General features: G+C 45.9%; 1 protein-coding gene across 3 annotated transcripts in view; it reads left to right on the top strand.

Annotated features, from left to right (window-relative positions):
• The window catches only part of LOC138250083 (E3 SUMO-protein ligase RanBP2-like), a 580,259-nt gene that overhangs the window by 343,049 nt on the left and 212,068 nt on the right, over window positions 1-25,142 (top strand). For all 3 annotated transcript variants that reach the window (XM_069204483.1, XM_069204484.1, XM_069204485.1), the window contains exon 22: window positions 10,608-10,697. In XM_069204483.1, the coding sequence (XP_069060584.1) occupies window positions 10,608-10,697 (90 nt within the window). The remainder of the gene's footprint in view (window positions 1-10,607; window positions 10,698-25,142) is intronic.

The raw sequence follows: 25,142 nt of genomic DNA, 5'->3' as shown, positions 1-25,142 counted from the left end.
CCATTGTCCACTATTTGTATCCTCTCGTGGCCTTGGGCCATTTTTGCTTACCTTTGCTTCTTATCAGATCGGAGATTTAATTACTCATCCCCATAGTACATCATCACCCAGAAATATTAAAATAGAATAAAAACAATGAATATGCCAAATTTAGATCATTAATAAATGAGAAACTCCTCACACAGTTTCCTCCATATGTGTGTGAGTGCTTAAACAGTGCAACAACTAAGAGAATTATCTCGCCTGTCACAGCTTGTCACCTCTTTGTTTGCTTGTGTACATCATACACACGTACCAACACACACACACACATACATAACACTTGCATTCTCTACACATATGCTCTCCACACATAACAATAACACTCCCAGGCCTATCAACACCCCCTTTAAATTTACATAAGCTTTAAGAAGAAAGACTGCTTGAGTACCCTGTAAGTCATTGTGTCCTTACCTGAGGTGAATTTTACATAGTTATCATGGAGATGACGTACACTGATAGAAATGTATTCAGGTGGAAGCAGAAACAGCAATGAATAAAATAACCCAACTTTTACAGTGTTCTTTAAGGTGAAACTTTTTCTCACTAATGTGCATATAACAATAAAAGTATGTTCGATGGCATCTGTCGCTGTAGATACGCATGTTTTGCAATAGCTCGCCATCTGGTGTTGGGCCGGAGTGTTACAAGTTGTTTTTCTTCGAAGAAGTCTTTCGAGTCACGGGACCGAGTGACTCCTCCTTTTGTCTCCATTGCGCATGGGCGTCGACTCCATCTTCGATTGTTTTTTTTCCGCCATCGGGTTCGGACGTGTTCCTGTCGCTCCGAGTTTCGGAACGGAAAGATAGCTAATTTCGGAAGATTTTCGTCGGTATTGTTGCGTTCGGGATCGGCGTAGTTAGATTCAACACCGCGTCGAAGGATCGAAGAGCTCCGGTGCCCTTCGTGGGTAGTTTTTTCGATCCCCCGTCGGGGCCTGGTCGGCCCTACCGCGTGCTGAAGAACGCCGATGGAACGGACCCCGTTCCGTTTCTGCCCCAAATGCCACAATAAATACCCCTATACAGACCAACACTTGGTCTGTAACCTGTGCCTGTCACCTGAGCACAGTGAAGACACCTGCGAGGCCTGTCGTGCGTTCCGGTCCCGAAAAACACTCCGAGACCGTCGAGCCAGAAGACTTCAGATGGCGTCCGCGCCGACAGCCCACCGAGAGTTCGAGGAACAAGAAGAGGAAGGTACCTTCTCGATCCAAGACTCAGACTCCGAAGGATTCGACGATACACAAACCGTGAGTAAGACGTCGAAAACCACTCAGCGGAAGATTTACAAGGCCCAGGGGACGCCACTGCCACCAGGCCATGGCTCCACCCATAAATTCGGTGACCGACCGTCGGCACCGAAAAAGGCCCAAACAGTGCCGAGATCGTCCGACTTCGGTCGAGACACCGGCACGCAGCCTTCTCGGGACCGAGAAAGTGCTGGAGACAAGCATCGATGCCGGTGTAGACACGGCTCGACGCCGAGACAGCGGCCCCGAAGAAGATCGGCGCCGACAGGTTTCGGCCCCGAAAATGAAAAAAGTCACCTCGGAGCCAAAAAAGGACGCAGACAGGGTTTCGGTCCCGAAACAAACTGCAACTGACCCAGCTTCAGGCTCTTATACAGAAGAGCACTCGCTAACCTCCAAAATGCAAAAGCATAGGTTTGAGGAAGAGCTACAATCAACTGATGTGGACCATACGCAAAAGCGTATTTTCATACAGCAGGGGACAGGAAAAATAAGCACCCTTCCCCCTATTAGAAGAAAGAGAAGGTTGGAGTTCCAAACTGAACAGACACCACAACCAAAAGTGGTGAAAAGAGTTACCCCACCACCCTCTCCTCCGCCCGTGATTAGCGTCTCACCAGCACAAACTCCATCACACTCCCCAGCTCACACCACCATAAGCCAGGGTGACCAAGATCAAGACGCATGGGACCTATACGACGCCCCAGTGTCAGATAACAGTCCGGAGGCATACCCTACGAAGCCATCTCCACCAGAGGACAGCACCACGTATTCTCAAGTGGTGGCTAGAGCAGCACAATTTCACAACGTAAGCCTCCACTCAGAACAGGTCGAGGATGATTTTTTATTCAACACACTCTCCTCCACCCACAGCTCATACCAAAGCCTGCCTATGCTCCCTGGTATGCTCCGGCACGCAAAAGAAATCTTTAAGGAGCCGGTCAAAAGTAGGGCAATCACACCAAGGGTGGAAAAAAAGTATAAGGCGCCTCCTACAGACCCGGTTTTCATCACTACACAGCTGCCACCAGACTCTGTCGTTGTAGGAGCAGCTAGGAAAAGGGCCAACTCCCACACATCTGGAGATGCACCACCCCCAGATAAAGAAAGCCGCAAGTTCGATGCAGCTGGTAAGCGAGTCGCAGCACAAGCTGCAAACCAGTGGCGCATCGCGAACTCCCAGGCACTACTTGCGCGCTATGACAGAGCCCATTGGGACGAGATGCAACATCTCATTGAACATCTGCCCAAGGACTTACAAAATAGGGCAAAACAAGTGGTTGAGGAGGGACAGACCATTTCCAACAACCAGATCCGCTCCTCTATGGACGCTGCAGATACAGCTGCACGGACAATTAATACATCTGTAACTATCAGAAGGCATGCATGGCTCCGAACGTCTGGATTTAAACCAGAGATTCAACAAGCAGTTCTCAATATGCCTTTTAACGAAAAAGAACTGTTCGGTCCAGAAGTGGACACAGCGATTGAGAAACTCAAAAAAGATACGGACACTGCCAAAGCCATGGGCGCACTCTACTCCCCGCAGAGCAGAGGGAATTACAGCACATTCCGTAAAACACCCTTTAGAGGGGGGTTTCGGGGTCAAAGCACACAAGCCAGCACCTCACAAGCAACACCGTCCAGTTACCAGGGACAGTATAGAGGAGGTTTTTGGGGACAATATAGAGGAGGGCAATTCCCTAGGAATAGAGGAAGATTTCAGAGCCCCAAAACCCCTACTACTAAACAGTGACTCACATGTCACTCACCCCCTCCACACAACACCAGTGGGGGGAAGAATAAGTCATTATTACAAAGCATGGGAGGAAATCACTACAGACACTTGGGTTCTAGCAATTATCCAACATGGTTATTGCATAGAATTTCTACAATTCCCTCCAAACATACCACCAAAAGCACAAAATTTGACAAAACATCATTCCAATCTCCTGGAGATAGAAGTGCAGGCACTATTGCAAAAGAATGCAATCGAATTAGTGCCAAACACACAAATAAACACAGGAGTTTACTCACTGTACTTTCTGATACCAAAGAAGGACAAAACGCTGAGACCAATCCTAGACCTCAGAGTAGTGAACACTTTCATCAAATCAGACCACTTTCACATGGTCACACTACAAGAAGTATTGCCATTGCTAAAACTACACGACTACATGGCAACTTTAGACCTCAAGGATGCTTATTTCCATATACCAATACACCCATCGCACAGGAAATACCTAAGGTTTGTATTCAAGGGAATACATTACCAATTCAAGGTGCTGCCTTTCGGATTAACAACCGCACCAAGAGTCTTTACCAAATGTCTAGCGGTAGTCGCTGCACACATAAGAAGGCAGCAAATACATGTGTTCCCATATCTAGACGACTGGCTAATCAAGGCCCATTCGTTAATAGAGTGCTCAAATCACACAAATCATATCATACAAACCCTCTTCAAACTAGGGTTCACCGTCAACTTCACAAAATCCAAAATTCTGCCGCGCAAGGTACAACAATACCTAGGAGCCATAATAGACACATCAAAAGGAGTAGGCACTCCAAGTCCACAAAGAATTCAAAATTTCAACACCATCATACAACGCATGTATCCAACACAAAGGATACAAGCAAAGATGGTACTACAACTCCTAGGCATGATGTCTTCATGCATAGCCATTGTCCCAAACGCAAGACTGCACATGAGGCCCTTACAACAGTGCCTAGCATCACAGTGGTCTCAAGCACAGGGTCATCTTCTAGATCTGGTGTTAATAGACCGCCAAACTTACCTCTCGCTTCTGTGGTGGAACAACATAAATTTAAACAAAGGGCGGCCTTTCCAAGACCCAGTGCCACAATACGTAATAACAACAGATGCTTCCATGACAGGGTGGGGAGCACACCTCGATCAACACAGCATACAAGGACAATGGAACGTACATCAAACAAAACTGCATATAAATCACCTAGAACTTCTAGCAGTTTTTCAAGCACTAAAAGCTTTCCAACCAATAATAGTTCACAAATACATTCTCGTCAAAACAGACAACATGACAACAATGTATTATCTAAACAAGCAAGGGGGGACGCACTCCACGCAGTTAAGCCTGCTAGCACAAAAGATTTGGCGTTGGGCAATTCACAACCAAATTCGCCTAATAGCACAATTTATACCAGGGATCCAAAATCAACTCGCAGACGATCTCTCTCGAGATCACCAACAGGTCCACGAATGGGAAATTCACCCCCAAATTCTGAACACTTATTTCAAACTCTGGGGAACACCTCAGATAGACTTGTTTGCAACAAAGGAGAACGCAAAATGCCAAAACTTCGCATCCAGATACCCACACAAACAGTCCCAAGGCAATGCCCTATGGATGAACTGGTCAGGGATATTTGCTTACGCTTTTCCTCCTCTCCCTCTCCTTCCTTACCTGGTAAACAAACTCAGTCAAAACAAACTCAAACTCATATTAATAGCACCAACTTGGGCAAGGCAACCCTGGTACACAACGCTGCTAGACCTATCAGTAGTACCCTGCATCAAATTGCCCAACAGGCCAGATCTGTTGACACAACACAACCAAAAGATCAGACACCCAGATCCAGCATCGCTGAATCTAGCAATCTGGCTCCTGAAATCCTAGAATTCGGGCACTTACAACTTACCCAAGAATGTATGGAAGTCATAAAACAAGCCAGAAGGCCATCCACCAGGCACTGCTATGCAAGTAAATGGAAGAGGTTTGTTTGCTACTGCCATATTAATCAAATACAACCATTACACACAACTCCAGAACATGTAGTGGGTTACTTGCTTCACTTACAAAAATCTAACCTGGCTTTCTCTTCCATTAAAATACACCTTGCAGCAATATCTGCATACCTGCAGACTACCTATTCAACTTCCCTATATAAGATACCAGTCATTAAAGCATTCATGGAGGGCCTTAGGAGAATTATACCACCAAGAACACCACCTGTTCCTTCATGGAACCTAAATGTTGTCCTAACTAGACTTATGGGTCCACCTTTTGAACCCATGCACTCCTGCGAAATACAGTTCCTAACCTGGAAGGTGGCATTTCTCATCGCCATTACTTCCCTAAGAAGAGTAAGCGAGATTCAGGCGTTTACAATACAGGAACCTTTTATACAACTACACAAGAATAAGGTCGTCCTAAGGACCAATCCTAAATTTTTGCCAAAGGTTATTTCACCGTTCCATCTAAATCAAACAGTGGAACTTCCAGTGTTCTTTCCACAGCCAGATACCGTAGCTGAAAGGGCACTACATACATTAGATGTCAAAAGAGCATTGATGTATTACATTGACAGAACAAAGAACATCAGAAAGACTAAACAACTATTTATTGCATTTCAAAAACCTCATGCAGGAAACCCAATATCAAAACAAGGTATAGCCAGATGGATAGTTAAATGCATCCAAATCTGCTACCTTAAAGCTAAACGACAGCTGCCCATTACACCAAGGGCACACTCAACCAGAAAGAAAGGTGCTACCATGGCCTTTCTAGGAAACATCCCAATGCAAGAAATATGTAAGGCAGCCACATGGTCTACGCCTCACACATTCACCAAGCACTACTGTGTAGACGTGTTATCCGCACAACAAGCCACAGTAGGTCAAGCCGTATTAAGAACATTATTTCAGACTACTTCCACTCCTACAGGCTGATCCACCGCTTTTGGGGAGATAACTGCTTACTAGTCTATGCAAAACATGCGTATCTACAGCGACAGATGCCATTGAGCTGAAAATGTCACTTACCCAGTGTACATCTGTTCGTGGCATCAGTCGCAGTAGATTCGCATGTGCCCACCCGCCTCCCCGGGAGCCTGTAGCAGTTTGGAAGTTACCTTCAACTATTTGTATATGTATCATCTCAACCTTAAATAGGTGCATACTTAGTCACTCCATTGCATGGGCACTATTACTACAATTCAACTCCTACCTCACCCTCTGCGGGGAAAAACAATCGAAGATGGAGTCGACGCCCATGCGCAATGGAGACAAAAGGAGGAGTCACTCGGTCCCGTGACTCGAAAGACTTCTTCGAAGAAAAACAACTTGTAACACTCCGGCCCAACACCAGATGGCGAGCTATTGCAAAACATGCGAATCTACTGCGACTGATGCCACGAACAGATGTACACTGGGTAAGTGACATTTTCATTACCTTTGATAACAGCATGTCTGTGGCATGTATAGCTGCAAAATACACATGCTCTGCATACTCCTGCCATCTAGTGTTGTCCTCGGACATGTACAACTTCTTCTTCAACGAAGAAGTCTTTCGAATCACTGATATGACTCCTCCTATGACTGGTAATGCGCATGGGCATCACCTCAATTGTTAGATTGTTTTCTTACGCCATTGGGTGTGGGCATGTGTTGCTTGAAGCTAGTTGACACCATGTAGTGCTCTTTGTCGGGGCCTTCCGGTACTTCTACCCTTATTGGCAATGAACAAACACATTTGCAACAGACTTTTCAACTCTGTCCCAGTTCTGTGCCCAGGATATCTTTGCTTCATTCGGATCCACAGGGTGGGGGGTGAATTTCAAAGACATGCCATTCAGGGCATGTGGACACCCCTTCAACAGACATTCCACATCAATTAACTAGAACTACAGGCAATCCAACTAGCTCGCAAAGCTTTCTTCTGACACGTCCATCACAATACAGTCCTTGTCCAAACATACATGACTGCTATGTACTACTTCCAGAAAAAAAGGGGCACTCATTCTCTCCAGCTGTCAGTGCTACCATAGAACATTGGCAAGCGGGTGATCCACTATAAGGTGCATCTGCTAGCGTAGTACCTTCCAGTAGTGGACGACTACGCAGACTTGCTCAGCATACTTCCAGCATTGGGGATTTCTTAACTTAGATCTGTTCACAATTGCCAAAAACGTCAAATGCCCAAGCTGTGCCTCCAAGATTTCCTCACCCACAATCCGTGGGCAATGCACTATGGATGAACTGGTGAGGGATATTGGCCTACACTTTTCTGCCTCTCCATCCTCTGCCATACATGGTCTGGAGGCTGTGGCAGAGATCTCTCACCTTCATTTTGGTGGCTCTCATGTTTGCCAGACAACCCTGGTTCACAACCCTTCTAGAGTTATCTGTAGTCCCTCATGAGAAGCTTCACAACCAGCCAAATCGTCTTAGGGCACAGCTTGACATCCCAACCCTAAGCAGCCTAACCTAGCAATTTGGCTTTTGAGGTCCTAGAGGTAGCTACCTCCGTCTGCCCTATGCTGGTCTGTCTGTCCTTGGAGGCAAGCCGTCCCTCTACTCGAGTCTCCTATGCGGCCAAGTGGAAGAGGTTTGTCCACTGCTGCCAACCCATACTCATCAATCCACTCAAACAAGCAGTGCAAGGTATTATCTGCTACCTGTATCACTTTCAACACTCAGGACTGGCTTACACTTCCAAACATTTGCATTTTCCTGCAGTTGCAGCATACCTACAGAACAGAGAACACTTCAATATTCAGAGTCCCCGTCAATAACACTTTTATTGAGGGACAGGGTTATCTCCACCCTGCCTCCCCCGCACCCCACCAGTGGCCCCTAGCCCCATCCTGGCACCTCAATGTAGTCATCACTAGGCTGACGGGACTCCCTATTCACTCCCTTCGTGCATGCCTTCTGCATTATTTCTCATGGAACGTAACTTTTCAAGTTGCAATCACATTCCTAATGCGTGTGAGTGAGATCGATCCAAGCACCCGCGCTGGGAGAGCCTCTTTTAGTTTAGATCTGCACTGCCAAAGTAATAGCTAGAACTAACCCAATTTCTGCCAAAGGTGGTCTCCCCTTTCCACCTGAACCAGGCAACTGAACTCCCAGTGTTTTCTCCTCACACATTAGATATTCATAGAGCCCTCATGTACTACATTGAAAGGACGAAACCATTTCGGAAAATGCAACAGTTATTGGTTGTTGACCCTAAGGCAGTGCCTTTTCCGATGCAGGGATAGCTCACTGGCTATTTGAGTGCATTCAGACCTGCTATGTTAAGACCGAAAGACCGCTTCCTTCCTGCTACCACCTAGGCTGTATTCTACACACAATAAAGCAGCATCCATGGCCTTTTTAGTTAACATCCCAATAGCTGATATTTGTAAAGCAGCTACCATGTCACCTTCACACACATATACCAGACACTACTGTGTGGCTGTACTAACATGTCAACAAGCCCCTGTGGGCCAGGCTGTACTATGTACACTTTTTCAATCCTCTGCAATGTTCTTTGCCTAACTACCATTTAGGGGAAAACTGCTTTATAGGCTATGCAGAGCATGTGTTTCTACAGCTACACATGGCCACAAATGGAAAATGTTACTCACCCTGAAAGCATCTGTTTGTGGCATGTAGTGCCATAGATTCACATTCACCTATCAACCTCCCCCAAAAGCCTTTGGTTGTTCAAGATGCTTTTATTTACTTTTATTTTCACAATTCACTTGCATGGTCATGTTTTGTTACTTCTGAATTTCACCTCCATCCTCGACCTGCTGGGTGGCAACACAGCCTAACAATGGAGCCGATGCCTATGCACATTACGGGCATGGGAGGAGTCACTATACCTTGTTACTCAAAAGACCTCTTCGAAGAAAAACAAGTGGTACACGTGCAAGCCCAAAACTAGATGTCAGGAGTATGCAGAGCATGTGAATATACAGCACTGGATGCCACAAACAAATGCTTTCAGGGTAAGTAACATTTTCCTTTTAGTGGATACCTTCCTCCGTGCTGAAAGATTCCTCTTCTGTTCAATACCCTCAGGTGCCAGACTGGCTCTGAAAACTTTCGTAGCTCTCTTGTGCCGATAGGAGACACTGAACTTCGTATCTTCTCTCGAAACGGTGTCTTGGTGACATTTCTAGGAGCCATAAAGTGCCCACCTTGGTGCAACCTCGTCATTTAGATGTCCATTTTTCGGTAACATGACAGTCCAAGACTAGAAACAGTGCAGCAATCTAACTGTAACCACTTCTCCAGGCCTATAACCATCTTTCAAAGTTGGGAGGAGGGTGTTATTAGCAAGAAATCGGCAGGCAGATGTAGTAGTCACCTGAAAGATTGTTACTGTACATAATTACATTTTCCTTTTGATGAATACTTCTACCTGCAGGTTTCTCACCTGTTAAATAGATTCAAAGGTTGATGGGCTTGAAAAAATGGTAAATGAGGAAATCCTGTAGCACCAAGCATGCAAAATGACTATCCCTCCTCACCTCTGAATGCAGACAGTAATGCTTGGGAAAGGTCTTGAAGGTCAGCCCATGTTGCTGCCTGACAGATCTCAGAAACAGGCACACCCCTGGCTAATGCCAAAGTGGAAAAACTTTGCCCTAATGGAATTGTTCGGATTCTCTCTGCCGAATCCTTTTTTGCAAGGGCGTATCACACAATGAGGCACAACAATATCAATCTGGATAAAGTGCTCTTTTGGATTCCCTCTGCCATGCTGCCCTTGCATAAATCTGGTCATCAGACTAGTGAGATCCATATAGTTCCTCACCACTCTTCTGGAAACCAGTCGGTTTAGCCTCGCTTTCAGTGGGATGGTGGGGGTGGGCGGGGGTTAAAAAGTGGGAAGAGTGATATATCACTCCAAATGTAAAGTGATCACTGCCTTGGAAAGGAAAGCTGCCAAGCATGAGAACACCAAGATCTCAACCTCACTAGAACTGTACATATATTTGATGTGAAATCTTGTGAGAAAACTATCTCAGAACGATGAGACTAAGCTCCAGATCTATGTTTAAGAGCATGGGAAAAGAGGAAGTGAAGTTACTGTGCCAAGGTGGGTCCTTTTTGGCTCCACAGATGTCACCAGGATGCTGTTTCTGGCTTCAAGACAGACTCAGGAGCCCCCTACCAGCGCAGGAGAGCTATGAATGTTTTGGGGGTATTCAGCAGATGAGGAATCTGCAAGTATGAGAATCCCATCAGAATTTAAAAAATATCCCACCCCATTTGTGCCACTAAGAGACAGCTGTACCTTTCAGGGGGAGCTCTAACAAGGGTGTCATGCAGCAGCAGTGGTTATTTGCGTAGCTAAAGCTGCTGTTTCCATCCTGTGTCTACTATGCAGAGACTACCTAAAACAAAATTGGCATTGCCTTCTGATGATACACCGTGACCCACAACTGTGCAATTAATTACTGTTTGTATTCCCTCAGTTGAGCATTAGGAATGGATCTGAAGATTGTCATTTGTTTAGATGAATTACTGTTTTGAATGAGTTTTATTTTTTCCCTGAAGATGAAGATTTTGAAACTGCTGTGAAGAAACTAAATGGCCAGCTCTATCGTCACGTTGCCTGTGATGGTTTCTCAAATGATCAAGTGCAAGGTAAATACATCAGTGTTTTGACACCTCTTGAAAATGTGAGACTGGTGGATGGGAGTTCTCATACAAAACACAATTCTTTTGATCCTGCAAATAATTTCAAATTCTTTGTTAGATTTTTCATACACAGAAAAGAGAAAACTGGAGGGAATTGAGATTTCTTTTTTAACTCATCAGAATATATTTTATGATATCATCATTTTTATACCATTTCTACTACTAGTATGGCACAAAAGCACAATATAGAATACGTTTGTATTTCTAGGAATTTCATTGATCAGTTGTATATTTTGTTTGGTACTTGATTGCGCTTGGTTAGGACGTTGTTAAATGTTTAGTAATGTTTGTTTTAAAAGAAAATCTAATTTAATCTAGATAGGCATATTTGGAATATTTTATAGGATGGATGGGTATAGTTAGTTTAGCTGAGTGTTCAGTTGTCCATCATGTTTGGCTCATGTAGTGTTTTCTAGACCAGCATCACTATCCAGAGAGATATTTGGAGGAAGTGTTATGTCAGGTGACTTTATCTGCATGGTCCATTTAAAGATTTTATGGAATCGGTCTAGCATCTTCTATTTGATAAAGATGCGAATGGATCATCAATGTTTAGTGGTATCGTGCTAGTGAAAGTGATGTTGAATACCTGATGGTAGCCTGTAATTGAATATCGGAAGCATTTTAGGTGCATGTGGATAGAATTTCAAGGCCAAATTGATTTACAATTATCTTTGACTTTTGAGCTGTATAGTTTGCACTGACTCAGTTCACTGTTCAGATCACTCGCCTATGGAAAGTATTTTTTAAGTTGATAAAATGGAAGCATTTGGCTGTGATTGCCATTCATTGATGGCATCAAACATTTTGGTTATTGTGCTGAAAAGGCTAGGCCTAATATGATGGAGAACAGGAAAGTGCTAACGACATTTAAAAATGGCATGAAAACTGACTGTAGGAAATGTGTTCTGCCTATCTAATTCTTTTTTTTGAGTACCTGACTTTGTACTTGCACTTTGACTGAGTCTCACCTCTTGAATCTCACTCACTGTGAAATCTGTGAAACTGGCAAGGCCCCTGCTGTGCAGCTAGGTTAAGGGGTTCTTGGTTGGTTACACGTAAACATGTGAGCACATGTGTGCATATGCATTCAGGCTGAGCATGTGAGACTTTCTAGCTCAGCCCCAGTACCTGCCCACAGGTAGCCTGTCACGTAAGGACCATTCAGGGATTGATGCTGACCTCTTGTAGGCCTGATAATGAGTGGGCATTTATAGGGTAGGTCTCTAGTCCTCACTGAGAGGCAATGTGCTCATTGCATAGTTTCACCATATTTAAGCCTAGAGATACAAGTCCGGGATCAGTTTTAGAGTAAAAATGTAAACTGAGCACAGATCCATGGTCACGTTTGTAATAACTGTACAGTTCGATGGCATCTGTCGCTGTAGATACACATGTTCTGCATAGCTCGCCATCTGGTGTTGGGTCGGAGTGTTACAAGTTGTTTTTCTTCAAAGAAGTCTTTCGAGTCACGGGACCGAGTGACTCCTCCTTCTGTCTCCATTGCGCATGGGCGTCGACTCCATCTTCGATTGTTTTCTTTCCGCCATCGGGTTCGGACGTGTTCCTGTCGCTCCGAGTTTCGGAACGGAAAGTTAGTAAATATCGGAAGATTTTCGTCGGTATTGTTGCGTTCGGGATCGGCGTAGTTAGATTCGACACTGCATCGAAGATCGACGTGCTCCGGTGCCCTTCGGGGTAGTTTTCGATCCCCCGTCGGGGCCTGGTCGGCCCGACCGCGTGTAGAACAACGCCGATGGAACGGACCCTGTTCCGTTTTTGTCCCAAATGCCACAACAAATACCCGTATACAGACCAACATTTGGTCTGTAACCTGTGCCTGTCACCTGAGCACAGTGAGGAGACTTGCGAGGCCTGTCGCGCGTTCCGGTCCCGAAAGACACTCCGTGACCGTCGAGCCAGGAGACTTCAGATGGCGTCCACGCCGACAGCGCACCGAGAGTTCGAGGAACAAGAGGAAGAAGAAACCTTTTCGATCCACGAATCGGACTCCGAGGAATTCGACGATCAAAGAACCGTGAGTAAGACGTCGAAAACAACACATAAGAAAAGTGACAAGGCCCAGGGGACGCCACTGCCACCAGGCCATGGCTCCACCCATAAATTCGGTGACCGACCATCGGCACCGAAAAAGGCCCAAACAGTGCCGAGATCGTCCGACTCCGGTCGAGACACCGGCACGCAGCCTTCCCGGGATCGAGAAAGTGCTGGAGAAAAGCAACGACACCGAGATAGCGGTGTAGAATCGGCTCGACGCCGAGACGGCGGCACCGACGAAGTTCGACGCAGAGAGGTTTCGACTCCAAAAAATAAAAAAGCCACCTCGGAGCCGAAAAAAGATACAGACAGGGTTTCGGTGCCGAAACAACCCGTAACCGACCCAGGTCCAGGCTCTTATACAGAGGAGCAATCACTGTCCTCTCAGATGCGAAAGCATAGGTTTGAGAAAGAGCTGCAATCCACCGAAGTGGACCATACGCAAAAACGTATTTTCATACAGCAGGGAACAGGAAAAATAAGCACCCTTCCCCCTATTAGGAGAAAAAGGAGACTGGAGTTTCAAACAGACCAGGCGCCACAAACAAAAATGGTGAAAAAGGTGACTCCGCCACCCTCTCCTCCACCTGTAATTAACGTCTCACCAGCACAAACTCCGTCACATTCCCCGGCTCACACCACCATGAGCCAAGGTGACCAGGATCAAGACGCTTGGGACTTATATGACGCCCCAGTGTCGGACAACAGTCCGGAGGCATATCCAACAAAGCCCTCACCACCAGAAGACAGCCCAGCATATTCTCAAGTGGTGGCTAGAGCAGCACAATTCCACAACGTAAACCTCCACTCAGAACAAGTCGAGGATGACTTTTTATTCAACACCCTCTCCTCCACCCACAGCTCCTACCAAAGGCTGTCTATGCTGCCAGGTATGCTTCGGCACGCAAAGGAAATCTTCAAGGAGCTGGTCAAAAGTAGGGCAATAACGCCAAGGGTGGAAAAGAAATATAAGGCACCTCCTACAGACCCTGTTTTCATCACCACACAGCTGCCACCAGATTCCGTCGTAGTAGGAGCAGCTCGGAAAAGAGCCAACTCCCACACATCTGGGGATGCACCACCCCCAGATAAAGAGAGCCGCAAGTTCGATGCAGCTGGGAAAAGAGTCGCAGTACAAGCTGCAAACCAGTGGCGCATCGCTAACTCTCAAGCACTACTTGCGCGCTATGACAGAGCCCATTGGGATGAGATGCAACACCTCATCGAGCATCTACCCAAGGAACTGCAAAAGAGGGCAAAGCAGGTGGTTGAGGAAGGACAGAACATATCAAATAACCAGATACGATCCTCTATGGACGCAGCAGACACAGCTGCAAGAACAATTAATACATCTGTGACCATTAGAAGGCACGCATGGCTAAGAACGTCTGGGTTCAAAACAGAGATACAGCAGGCAGTGCTCAATATGCCATTCAACGAAAAACAACTGTTTGGACCAGAAGTGGACACGGCAATCGAAAAACTAAAAAAAGACACTGACACTGCTAAAGCCATGGGCGCACTCTACTCCCCGCAGAGCAGAGGAACCTACAGCACCTTCCGCAAGACACCCTTTAGAGGGGGCTTTCGGGGTCAGGCCTCACAAGCCAGCACCTCGCAGGCAACACCGTCCAGCTACCAGGGACAGTACAGGGGAGGCTTTCGGGGCCAATACAGAGGAGGGCAATTCCCTAGGAATAGAGGAAAATTTCAAAGCCCCAAAACCCCTACAACCAAGCAATGACTCAGATGTCACTCACCCCCTCCACACAACACCAGTGGGGGGGAAGAATAGGTCATTATTACAAAGCATGGGAGGAAATAACTACAGACACTTGGGTCTTAGCAATTATCCAACATGGTTATTGCATAGAATTCCTAAAATTCCCTCCAAACATACCACCAAAAGCACAGAATTTATCAAAACAACATTCCGAACTTCTGGAAATAGAAGTTCAAGCACTATTGCAAAAGAATGCAATTGAATTAGTACCAAACACACAAACAAACACAGGAGTCTATTCACTGTACTTCTTAATACCAAAAAAGGACAAAACACTGAGACCAATCCTAGACCTCAGAATACTAAACACCTACATCAAATCAGACCACTTTCACATGGTCACGCTACAAGAAGTGTTACCATTGCTAAAACTACAGGACTACATGACAACCTTAGACCTCAAAGACGCGTATTTCCATATACCAATACATCAATCGCACAGAAAATACCTACGGTTCGTATTCAAAGGAATACATTACCAATTCAAAGTATTGCCTTTTGGTTTAACAACCGCACCAAGAGTCTTTACAAAATGTCTAGCAGTAGTGGCTGCACACATCAGAAGGCAGCAAATACATGTATTCCCGTATCTAGACGACTGGCTAATCAAAACCAATTCACTAACAAAGTGCTTACACCACACAAATCAAATCATACAAACCCTCTACAAACTAGGTTTCACCGTCAACTTTGCAAAATCCAACATTTTGCCGTGCAAAGTACAACAATACCTGGGAGCCATAATAGACACAACAAAAGGAGTAGCCACTCCAAGTCCACAAAGAATTCAAAATTTCAACAAGATCATACAACGCATGTATCCAACACAAACAATACAAGCAAAGATGATATTACAACTCCTAGGCATGATGTCCTCATGCATAGCCATTGTCCCGAACGCAAGACTCCACATGAGGCCCTTACAACAGTGCCTAGCATCACAATGGTCACAAGCACAGGGTCACCTTCTAGATCTGGTGTTGATAGACCGCCAAACTTACCTCTCGCTTCTATGGTGGAACAGTATAAATTTAAACAAAGGGCGGCCTTTCCAAGACCCAGTGCCACAATACGTAATAACAACAGATGCTTCCATGACAGGGTGGGGAGCACACCTCGATCAACACAGCATACAAGGACAATGGAACGTACATCAAACAAAACTGCATATAAATCACCTAGAAATGCTAGCAGTTTTTCAAGCATTAAGGGCTTTCCAACCAATTATAACTCACAAATACATTCTTGTCAAAACAGACAACATGACAACAATGTATTATCTAAACAAACAAGGGGGGACACACTCAACGCAGTTGAGCCTGCTGGCACAAAAGATATGGCGATGGGCAATTCACAACCACATTCGCCTAATAGCACAGTTTATTCCAGGGATCCAGAATCAACTTGCAGACAATCTCTCTCGAGATCACCAACAGGTCCACGAATGGGAAATTCACCCCCAAATTCTAAACACTTACTTAAGACTCTGGGGAACACCTCAAATAGACTTGTTTGCAACAAAAGAGAACGCAAAATGCCAAAACTTCGCATCCAGATACCCACACAGGCAGTCCCAAGGCAATGCCCTATGGATGAACTGGTCAGGGATATTTGCCTACGCTTTTCCTCCTCTCCCTCTCCTTCCTTATCTGGTAAACAAATTGAGTCAAAACAAACTCAAACTCATATTAATAGCACCAACTTGGGCAAGGCAACCCTGGTACACAACACTGCTAGACCTATCAGTAGTACCCCACATCAAATTGCCCAACAGGCCGGATCTGTTAACACAACACAACCAACAGATCATACATCCAGATCCAGCATCGCTGAATCTAGCAATCTGGCTCCTGAAATCCTAGAATTCGGACACTTACAACTTACCCAAGAATGTATGGAAGTCATAAAGCAAGCCAGAAGGCCGTCCACTAGGCACTGCTATGCAAGTAAATGGAAGAGGTTTGTTGGCTACTGCCATCATAATCAGATCCAACCTTTACACGCAACTCCAAAGGATGTAGTGGGTTACTTGCTTCACTTACAAAAATCTAACCTAGCCTTCTCTTCCATTAAAATACACCTTGCAGCAATATCTGCATACCTGCAGACTACCTATTCAACTTCCCTATATAGGATACCAGTCATTAAAGCATTCATGGAAGGCCTTAAAAGAATTATACCACCAAGAACACCACCTGTTCCTTCATGGAACTTAAATGTTGTCTTAACAAGACTCATGGGTCCACCTTTTGAACCCATGCACTCTTGCGAAATACAGTTCCTAACCTGGAAGGTTGCATTTCTCATCGCCATTACATCTCTAAGAAGAGTAAGCGAAATTCAGGCGTTTACAATACAAGAACCTTTTATACAACTACACAAAAATAAAGTCGTCCTAAGGACTAATCCTAAATTTTTACCAAAGGTTATTTCACCGTTCCACCTAAATCAAACAGTTGAACTACCAGTGTTCTTCCCACAGCCAGATTCCGTAGCTGAGAGGGCACTACATACATTAGATGTCAAAAGAGCATTAATGTACTACATTGACCGAACGAAAAACATCAGAAAGACTAAACAACTATTTTTTGCATTCCAAAAACCTCATGCAGGAAACCCAATATCAAAACAAGGTATAGCCAGATGGATAGTTAAATGCATCCAAATCTGCTACCTTAAAGCAAAACGACAACTGCCCATTACACCAAGGGCACACTCAACCAGAAAAAAAGGTGCTACCATGGCCTTTCTAGGAAACATCCCAATGCAAGAAATATGTAAGGCAGCCACATGGTCTACGCCACACACGTTCACCAAGCACTACTGTGTAGACGTGCTATCCGCACAGCAAGCCACAGTAGGTCAAGCCGTGTTAAGAACATTATTTCAAACCACTTCCATTCCTACAGGCTGAGCCACCGCTTTTGGGGGGATTACTGCTTACTAGTCTATGCAGAACATGTGTATCTACAGCGACAGATGCCATTGAACTGAAAATGTCACTTACCCAGTGTACATCTGTTCGTGGCATCAGTCGCTGGAGATTCACATGTGCCCACCCGCCTCCCCGGGAGCCTGTAGCAGTTCGGAAGTTAGCTTCAACTTTGTACATTTGTATATATATTATTTTAACCTTAAATAGGTACATTCTTAGTCACTCCATTGCATGGGCACTATTACTACAACACAACTCCTACCTCACCCTCTGCGGGGAAAACAATCGAAGATGGAGTCGACGCCCATGTGCAATGGAGACAGAAGGAGGAGTCACTCGGTCCCGTGACTCGAAAGACTTCTTCGAAGAAAAACAACTTGTAACACTCCGACCCAACACCAGATGGCGAGCTATGCAGAACATGTGAATCTCCAGCGACTGATGCCACGAACAGATGTACACTGGGTAAGTGACATTTTCATTTTATGGCACTTTGAGAATTCTCTCATTTCCCTGGTTCAGCTATAATCAGATTCTAAGCCTTTGTCCCCTCCTACTGGGCCAAGTTAATTACTTTGTTGGCCAGCCAGAGAATCAAATGCCTCCCAACAATAGGGACATTAACAGTGTTTGGTAATTAACTTTTCACACTGCACCTGGCCTGGACAAGCCCACTGAAATGAGGAGTAATGCAGCTGTATCAGTTGGGGAATGGCGCTGAGACTCCCAAGGAAATACTCTACATAGGCCACTTGAAGTCTCTGTGTCCCTGGCAAGAGAGGATGCACCATCTGCTGGACTTTAGGACTGTGCCTGTGGCTCTTCGCTTGTGGAAAAGTCACCTCCTGAAAACAGCACCATTGTCATCAAAGCTGAAGGAGCCCACTGTGGCAAGTCTGTAGTCACATTCTTAGAATCACTGCTGACTGCTGCTGGGTGACCCAAGAGACAAATTCTCAATGTGCAAAAGTTGCCCCAGAGTCTGTGCACCCTGCAGTGTCATCTGAGTCCAGATTGGTAGCCAAAGATGGACACCAGCCTTCACCAAAGATACCGCTAACCCTCTGGGTATGCAGATCGGTAGCTCAGTTGCATCTGGCCTTCTACTGGCTCAAAGAGGACTTTGAGGGAACCGACCCCTGTGCCCAAAGTCTCCCCACCTTACCCGTGGACCGAGAAATAACTGCAAGGACATCCCCGTCAACCGCACAGCACCCAGAACATCTTTTAGTCTATGGTGGTCTTGATGTAAAGTGTGGAACTATATTTGAGACTGGTTTAGTGACCAGGTAACTGTCCATTTACTCAAACCAACCCCATACCCCCACCAGGACGTTCTCCCTGTCGGATTTGGTCAACTAATCTGGCCGGAGTAGCCAAAATAACTCTTTCAAACTTATCAAAAGTTTGGAAACCTTACGGTTACCAGTGCTTGTTTGACCTTTGGACTAAAAAGCTGAGATTTACATTTCTTGAAAGTCTATATCTCCGGAACCTCTGGTGGATTTTGCTCATCTTGTATTCTAAAAATCCATAAAAATATAATTAATTTGTATAAATTGCTGTCGGATTTCTTTGGCGTTGTCTGACTTATTTATTTCGTTGTTTGGTACTTCTAAGTACTTAATACTAGCTCCTTTGTTTAAGCCATGCTGCTCGAAGACACAGCTACCCAGGGTTGAGGTAAAAGTTTTACTAGTGAGCCTGCATTGGCCTCAAGGCAGTTTAGCGAGTGTATTACACTGTAAGGTTGCACAACTATGCCATATAATGCACCACAATCCTCACACACCACATTAGCTCATTAATTGGCATGTGGCTCTTTGTAGTGCTCCAGGAAAGGTAGGGGTGCTACCAACGAATAGAAAAGTGGAAATGTTCGTAGGAGCTGCCAAGAGCATGGCAGTCACCACAGGGGTTCACCCCTCATGTTTTTTCCCGTGTCATCCCAAGTGTCATCCCAAGTCTCCCAGAAGAGTAAATACCTGCCCCTCGGGAGACTTTTCATGGTTTAAGCACTGCTGAAGCTCAAGCTTTTGCATATAGGCTGCAGAGTGTAGGGACTCTCTTGGTAGGGCCTTAAGATGCAATGGAAACATTGTAAAGGTAGAAATAGGACTTTTGGACACCATATTAATAAAATGCTTTATTGACTATGTTGATGATTGACAATGCAAGACTTTGTGTTACATTGAATAGCTCTGAACGTACAAGCCCTATAGATTTTTGGTGTTGCAATGATGGATTTTAATGTGTTTCTGCGTCTACTAATGTGGTGACACTCTGACAAACTGATAAAGACACCCCCTTATATTTTGATATTATATGTTGTATACCTCGGAGAGATTGCGATTATGGGTTTAAGGGTTGCTAGGGTGTAAGCAGTCTGATGGTGTCACCAAAGGTATTTCCAACTGCCTACATGTAGCTATTTATAGTTAATGTGTAGTATTTAGGTTTGTGTGTTTGTGTGTGTGTGTAGTAAAGCTCCTTGCTATTCTATTGTGTTTTCTTGTAATATTGCCCTATTTTGGTGTAGCTAATGATGGTGTCGGAACAGTAGTAGTAATATACAGTCTTTGGTTCCATGTTGCCATTGTTGTGACGGAATTGTCTTTTGCATGTTATATAGGCATGTTCCTTTGCCCTGAATGCCCAGCTGCATCTGGTATACTGGCTTCTTTAATTGTCCTGGTCATCGCAATAATCTGCATGTGTGCAGAGAGGCCTGCGCCTGTCGCTGAATATGTGAGGCCCTGAAGTTATGTGTCCTGGAGGAGCACACTAAGCATGCCCTCATAGACGTCTGAGGACCATTGTCCCACTCCTGGGTATAGCGAATAAAATTGTGGTTGCACCCTATTGTGTTTTTGGTGTTGCTGCTGTGACTAGATCTTTTTTTTCTGATGGATACTTCTAAACGCAGATTCCTTACGTGTGACTACACTAAGATGCCAGAGTGGATCTGGATATTTTTCTCAGCATTGCTTCCATGCACTGGTAGGTGGCGTCATGTGGCTTTGCCTCGCCCCAGGAGTGACACCAGAACCATATATGCATGCCACTTCTGCGTGCTGATATCAATTCAATGAAATTCAATGCTTTCTTTGCCTTCAGACGTAGATTCAGAGCTCGCTTCCTCAACTTTTTTTTGTTTTGTTGACAAGTTTTTGTAAAAACATTTTGCCTCAATGCAGGGTATTATGTCCCTTCCAAAGACTACATGTTTTAACAATTGTCGGGACTGTACAAACCAGATGTCTGTGACAGATTCGTACTCTGGTGCCTTGGGTCTTCGCACAAGTCCAGGGCTTGCGGGGACTGCACCCAAATGAATCACAAGATCCAGATCTGTGAAGCTAAACTCCGTTACCGAACTCCATTGGAAAGCGCGTGAGAGCAGATCCCAGTCGAAGTCAAGAATGTGGACTGATTCCTGTTCTCAAACGCCCCTCCTGCGAATGGTCCTCTCCACACTCCAAGTAGTTAGGTAAGTCAAGATCAAAAAATAAACCTACTAAATTGAAGCGTGACTCTTCCTCTTCCTCATCCCATCACTCTCTTGAGGAGACGTTATGTGGATGTCATGGTGCCTTTTAATCTTGGTCATCTACAAAAGGACCTATTGCGCAGCTAATAATGGCGCAACCTGAATTCCTGGGTTCACTGGTGATGCCTCAACAAGTTGCTCTGCTACAAAGTTTGCCAAGATTCTGGGGTTGAACACCCAACCCAACTTCAAATACAGTGCCACAAAGTCCAGCCCAACTTCAAATACAGTGTAACGATTTTCATTGGTCCCTCAAGCATCGACACCGGAGGAAGGACCCATTATCTTATCAGACTCGGAAGTGAGCCTGACACGACCTTGCCCAAAGTCTTGTCCTGCACAACCTTTCTGGATACTGGATTGAACTCTCCACGTACCCGCCCCCACAGTTGAATCAGCTTCTTTTGCTGTTATGTTCAGACAGGCTGCTGACATTTTTTACCTGTAACTTTCGTCTGTAGAAGTAAAGACTAATGTTCTGACGGAAGTCCTATAACGTGGATAGACTGCCACGCAACCACCTCCCCTTTTAAAGAAGCCCAGACAAATACACTAATGGGTACTTGGGCCAAATCTGTCATTTGTCCACCAGTCAGCAGACATTGCCAGAAGAAACATACTTGCCCCTGGTGATCTCTGTAGGAAGTTGGCTCTGTATGTGCTATTTCAAAGTAAGGAATAGCATGCACAGAGTCCAAGGGTTCCCCTTAGAGGTAAAATAGTGGTAAAAAGAGATAATACTAATGCTCTATTTTGTGGTAGTGTGGTCGAGCAGTAGGCTTATCCAAGGAGTAGTGTTAAGCATTTGTTGTACATACACATAGACAATAAATGAGGTACACACACTCAGAGACAAATCCAGCCAATAGGTTTTGTTATAGAAAAATATATTTTCTTAGTTTATTTTTAAGAACCACAGGTTCAAATTTTACATGTAATAGCTCTTTTGAAAGGTATTGCAGGTAAGTACTCTAGGAACTTTGAATCATTACTTTAGCATGTATACTTTTCACATAAAACACAATAAGCTGTTTTAAAAGTGGACACAGTGCAATTTTCACAGGTCCTGGGGGAGGTAAGTTATTGTTAGTTTCAACAGGTAAGTAAGGCACTTACAGGTTTCAGTTTTTGGTCCAAGGTAGCCCACCGTTGGGGGTTCAGAGCAACCCCAAAGTTATCACACCAGCAGCTCAGGGCCGGTCAGGTGCAAAGGTCAAAGAGGTGCCCAAAAGACATAGGCTATAATGGAGAGAAGGGGGTGCCCCGGTTCCAGTCTGCCAGCAGGTAAGTACCCGCGTCTTCGGAGGGCAGACCAGGGGGGTTTTGTAGGGCATCGGGGGGACACAAAGTAGCACAGAAAGTACACCCTCAGCAGCGCGGGGGCGGCCGGGTGCAGTGTGCAGACACGCGTCGGGTTTCCTTCAGGTTTCAATGGGAGACCAAGGGGTCTCTTCAGCGATGCAGGCAGGCAAGGGGGGGGCTCCTCGGGGTAGCCACCACCTGGGCAAGGGAGAGGGCCTCCTGGGGGTCACTCCTGCACAGAAGTTCCGTTTCTTTAGGGGCTGGGGGCTGCGGGTGCAGGGCCTTTTCCAGCCGTCGGGAAATGGAGTTCAGACAGTCGCGGTCAGGGGGAGCCTGGGGATTCCCTCTGCAGGCGTCGCTGTGGGGGCTCAGGGGGGACAACTTTGGTTACTCACAGTCGTAGAGTCGCCGGAGGGTCCTCCCTGAGTTGGTTGTTCTCCACCAGTCGAGTCGGGGTCGCCGGGTGCAGTGTTGCAAGTCTCACGCTTCTTGCGGGGAATTGCAGGGGTCTTTAAATCTGCTCCTTGTAACAAAGTTGCAGTTCTTTTGGAGCAGTGCCGCTGTCCTCGGGAGTTTCTTGTCTTTTTCGAAGCAGGGCAGTCCTCAGAGGATTCAGAGGTCGCTGGTCCCTTGGAAAGCGTCGCTGGAGCAGGTTCTTTGGAAGGCAGGAGACAGGCCGGTAAGTCTGGGGCCAAGGCAGTTGGTGTCTTCTGGTCTTCCTCTGCAGGGGTCTTTCAGCTCGGCAGTCCTTCTTCTTGTAGTTGCAGGAATCTAAATTCTTAGGTTCAGGGGAGCCCTTAAATACTAAATTTAAGGGCGTGTTTAGGTCTGGGGGGTTAGTAGCCAATGGCTACTAGCCCTGAGGGTGGGTACACCCTCTTTGTGCCTCCTCCCAAGGGGAGGGGGTCACATTCCTATCCCTTTTGGGGGAATCCTCCTTCTACAAGATGGAGGATTTCTAAAAGTCAGAGTCACCTCAGCTCAGGACACCTTAGGGGCTGTCCTGACTGGCCAGTGACTCCTCCTTGTTTTTCTCATTATCTCTCCTGGACTTGCCGCCAAAAGTGGGGGCAGGGTCCAGGGGGCGGGCATCTCCACTAGCTGGAGTGCCCTGGGGCATTGTAACACGAAGCCTGAGCCTTTGAGGCTCACTGCTAGGTGTTACAGTTCCTGCAGGGGGAGGTGTGAAGCACCTCCACCCAGAGCAGGCTTTTGTTTCTGTCCCCAGAGAGCACAAAGGGCCTCACCACATGGGGTCAGAAACTCGTCTCTCAGCGGCAGGCTGGCAGAGACCAGTCAGTCCTGCACTGAACAATTGGGTAAAATACAGGGGGCATCTCTAAGATGCCCTCTGGGTGCATTTTTTAATAAATCCAACACTGGCACCAGTTTTCAGTGTAGCCATTATGGAGCTGTGGAGTTCGTTTTTGACAGACTCCCAGCCCATATGCTCTTATGGCTACCCTGCACTTACAATGTCTAAGGTTTTGCTTAGACACTGTAGGGGCATAGTGCTCATGCACATATGCCCTCACCTGTGGTATAGTGCACCCTACCTTAGGGCTGTAAGGCCTACTAGAGGGGTGACTTATCTATACTGCATAGGTAGTGTGAGGTTGGCATGGCACCCTGAGGGGAGTGCCATGTCGACTTACTCGTTTTGTTCTCATCAGCACACACAAGCTGGCAAGCAGTGTGTCTGTGCTGAGTGAGGGGTCCCCAGGGTGGCATAAGATATGCTGCAGCCCTTAGAGACCTTCCCTGGCATCAGGGCCCTTGGTACCAGGGGTACCAGTTACAAGGGACTTACCTGGATGCCAGGGTGTGCCAATTCTGGAATCAAAAGCACATTTTAGGTGAAAGAACACTGGTGCTGGGGCCTGGTTAGCAGGGTCCCAGCACACTTCTCAGTCAAGTCAGCATCAGTATCAGGCAAAAAGTGGGGGGTAACTGCAACAGGGAGCCATTTCTTTACAATCTCCTTTCCTTCTGCAACACCCTGTGCCTGAAAGATTGGTGACCCAGGCACCTACGAGTATGCGTTTTCTAACTCATTACCTATTGCGCCTTTCCATAGGAATACAACATGAAAGCATCGGGAAGAGGATGTTCTCCTCAGCTAGCCTTGCTCTATTCTCAATAAATGGCAGATGCCTATTGGGATGATGGAATGATAATCACATGTGTGGGATATGCTCAGTGAGATCTTGGTGACCGTTGATGAAGAACTGTTTGCTTTTTAGTTTTTTGTGCAGTTTTACACACTGAAAACTCTGCCCAAGAGCATTGGAGCGCTTTACCTGAGCACTAGTTACATAACACTAGATCAGATTATTCTGTTTTTAAGGAGATTGTGATTTGCCCAGAATCACAGAATGTTGAGCTGACTCTGGGACTTGAACCTGGTTCCCCAGTTGTAAAAACAGCAGCTCTGGCTGTAACGCCCCATACTCTCCCAACCTTGACCAGATTTTCCAAGCTGGTCAAGGCACAGCTGAGCACATCATCTGCTCTGGGCTGTACACCACTGACTGCTTTGGCAGGACAGTCTAAATCAGCATGGTGTTTCAGCACCATGCGCGGATGAAATCCACAGGCTTCTTGAATGTCATTAATGGACATGCTATTTGATGGCACCCGTCTTTTTCAGGATAAGGCACACTTTGTCCTGAAGCGCTCAAATGAAAGCAGGCCTACAGTGTGCTGTCTCTTCCTTTCTGCACCCATGTGGCAGCATCACCAACAGTTTTACCTCATTTGAGG

The sequence above is a fragment of the Pleurodeles waltl genome, chromosome 8 (genome assembly GCF_031143425.1).
Source record: "Pleurodeles waltl isolate 20211129_DDA chromosome 8, aPleWal1.hap1.20221129, whole genome shotgun sequence".
In the NCBI taxonomy this organism is placed as follows: Eukaryota; Metazoa; Chordata; class Amphibia; order Caudata; family Salamandridae; genus Pleurodeles; species Pleurodeles waltl.
This window is presented reverse-complemented; position numbering and strand designations above follow the sequence as displayed.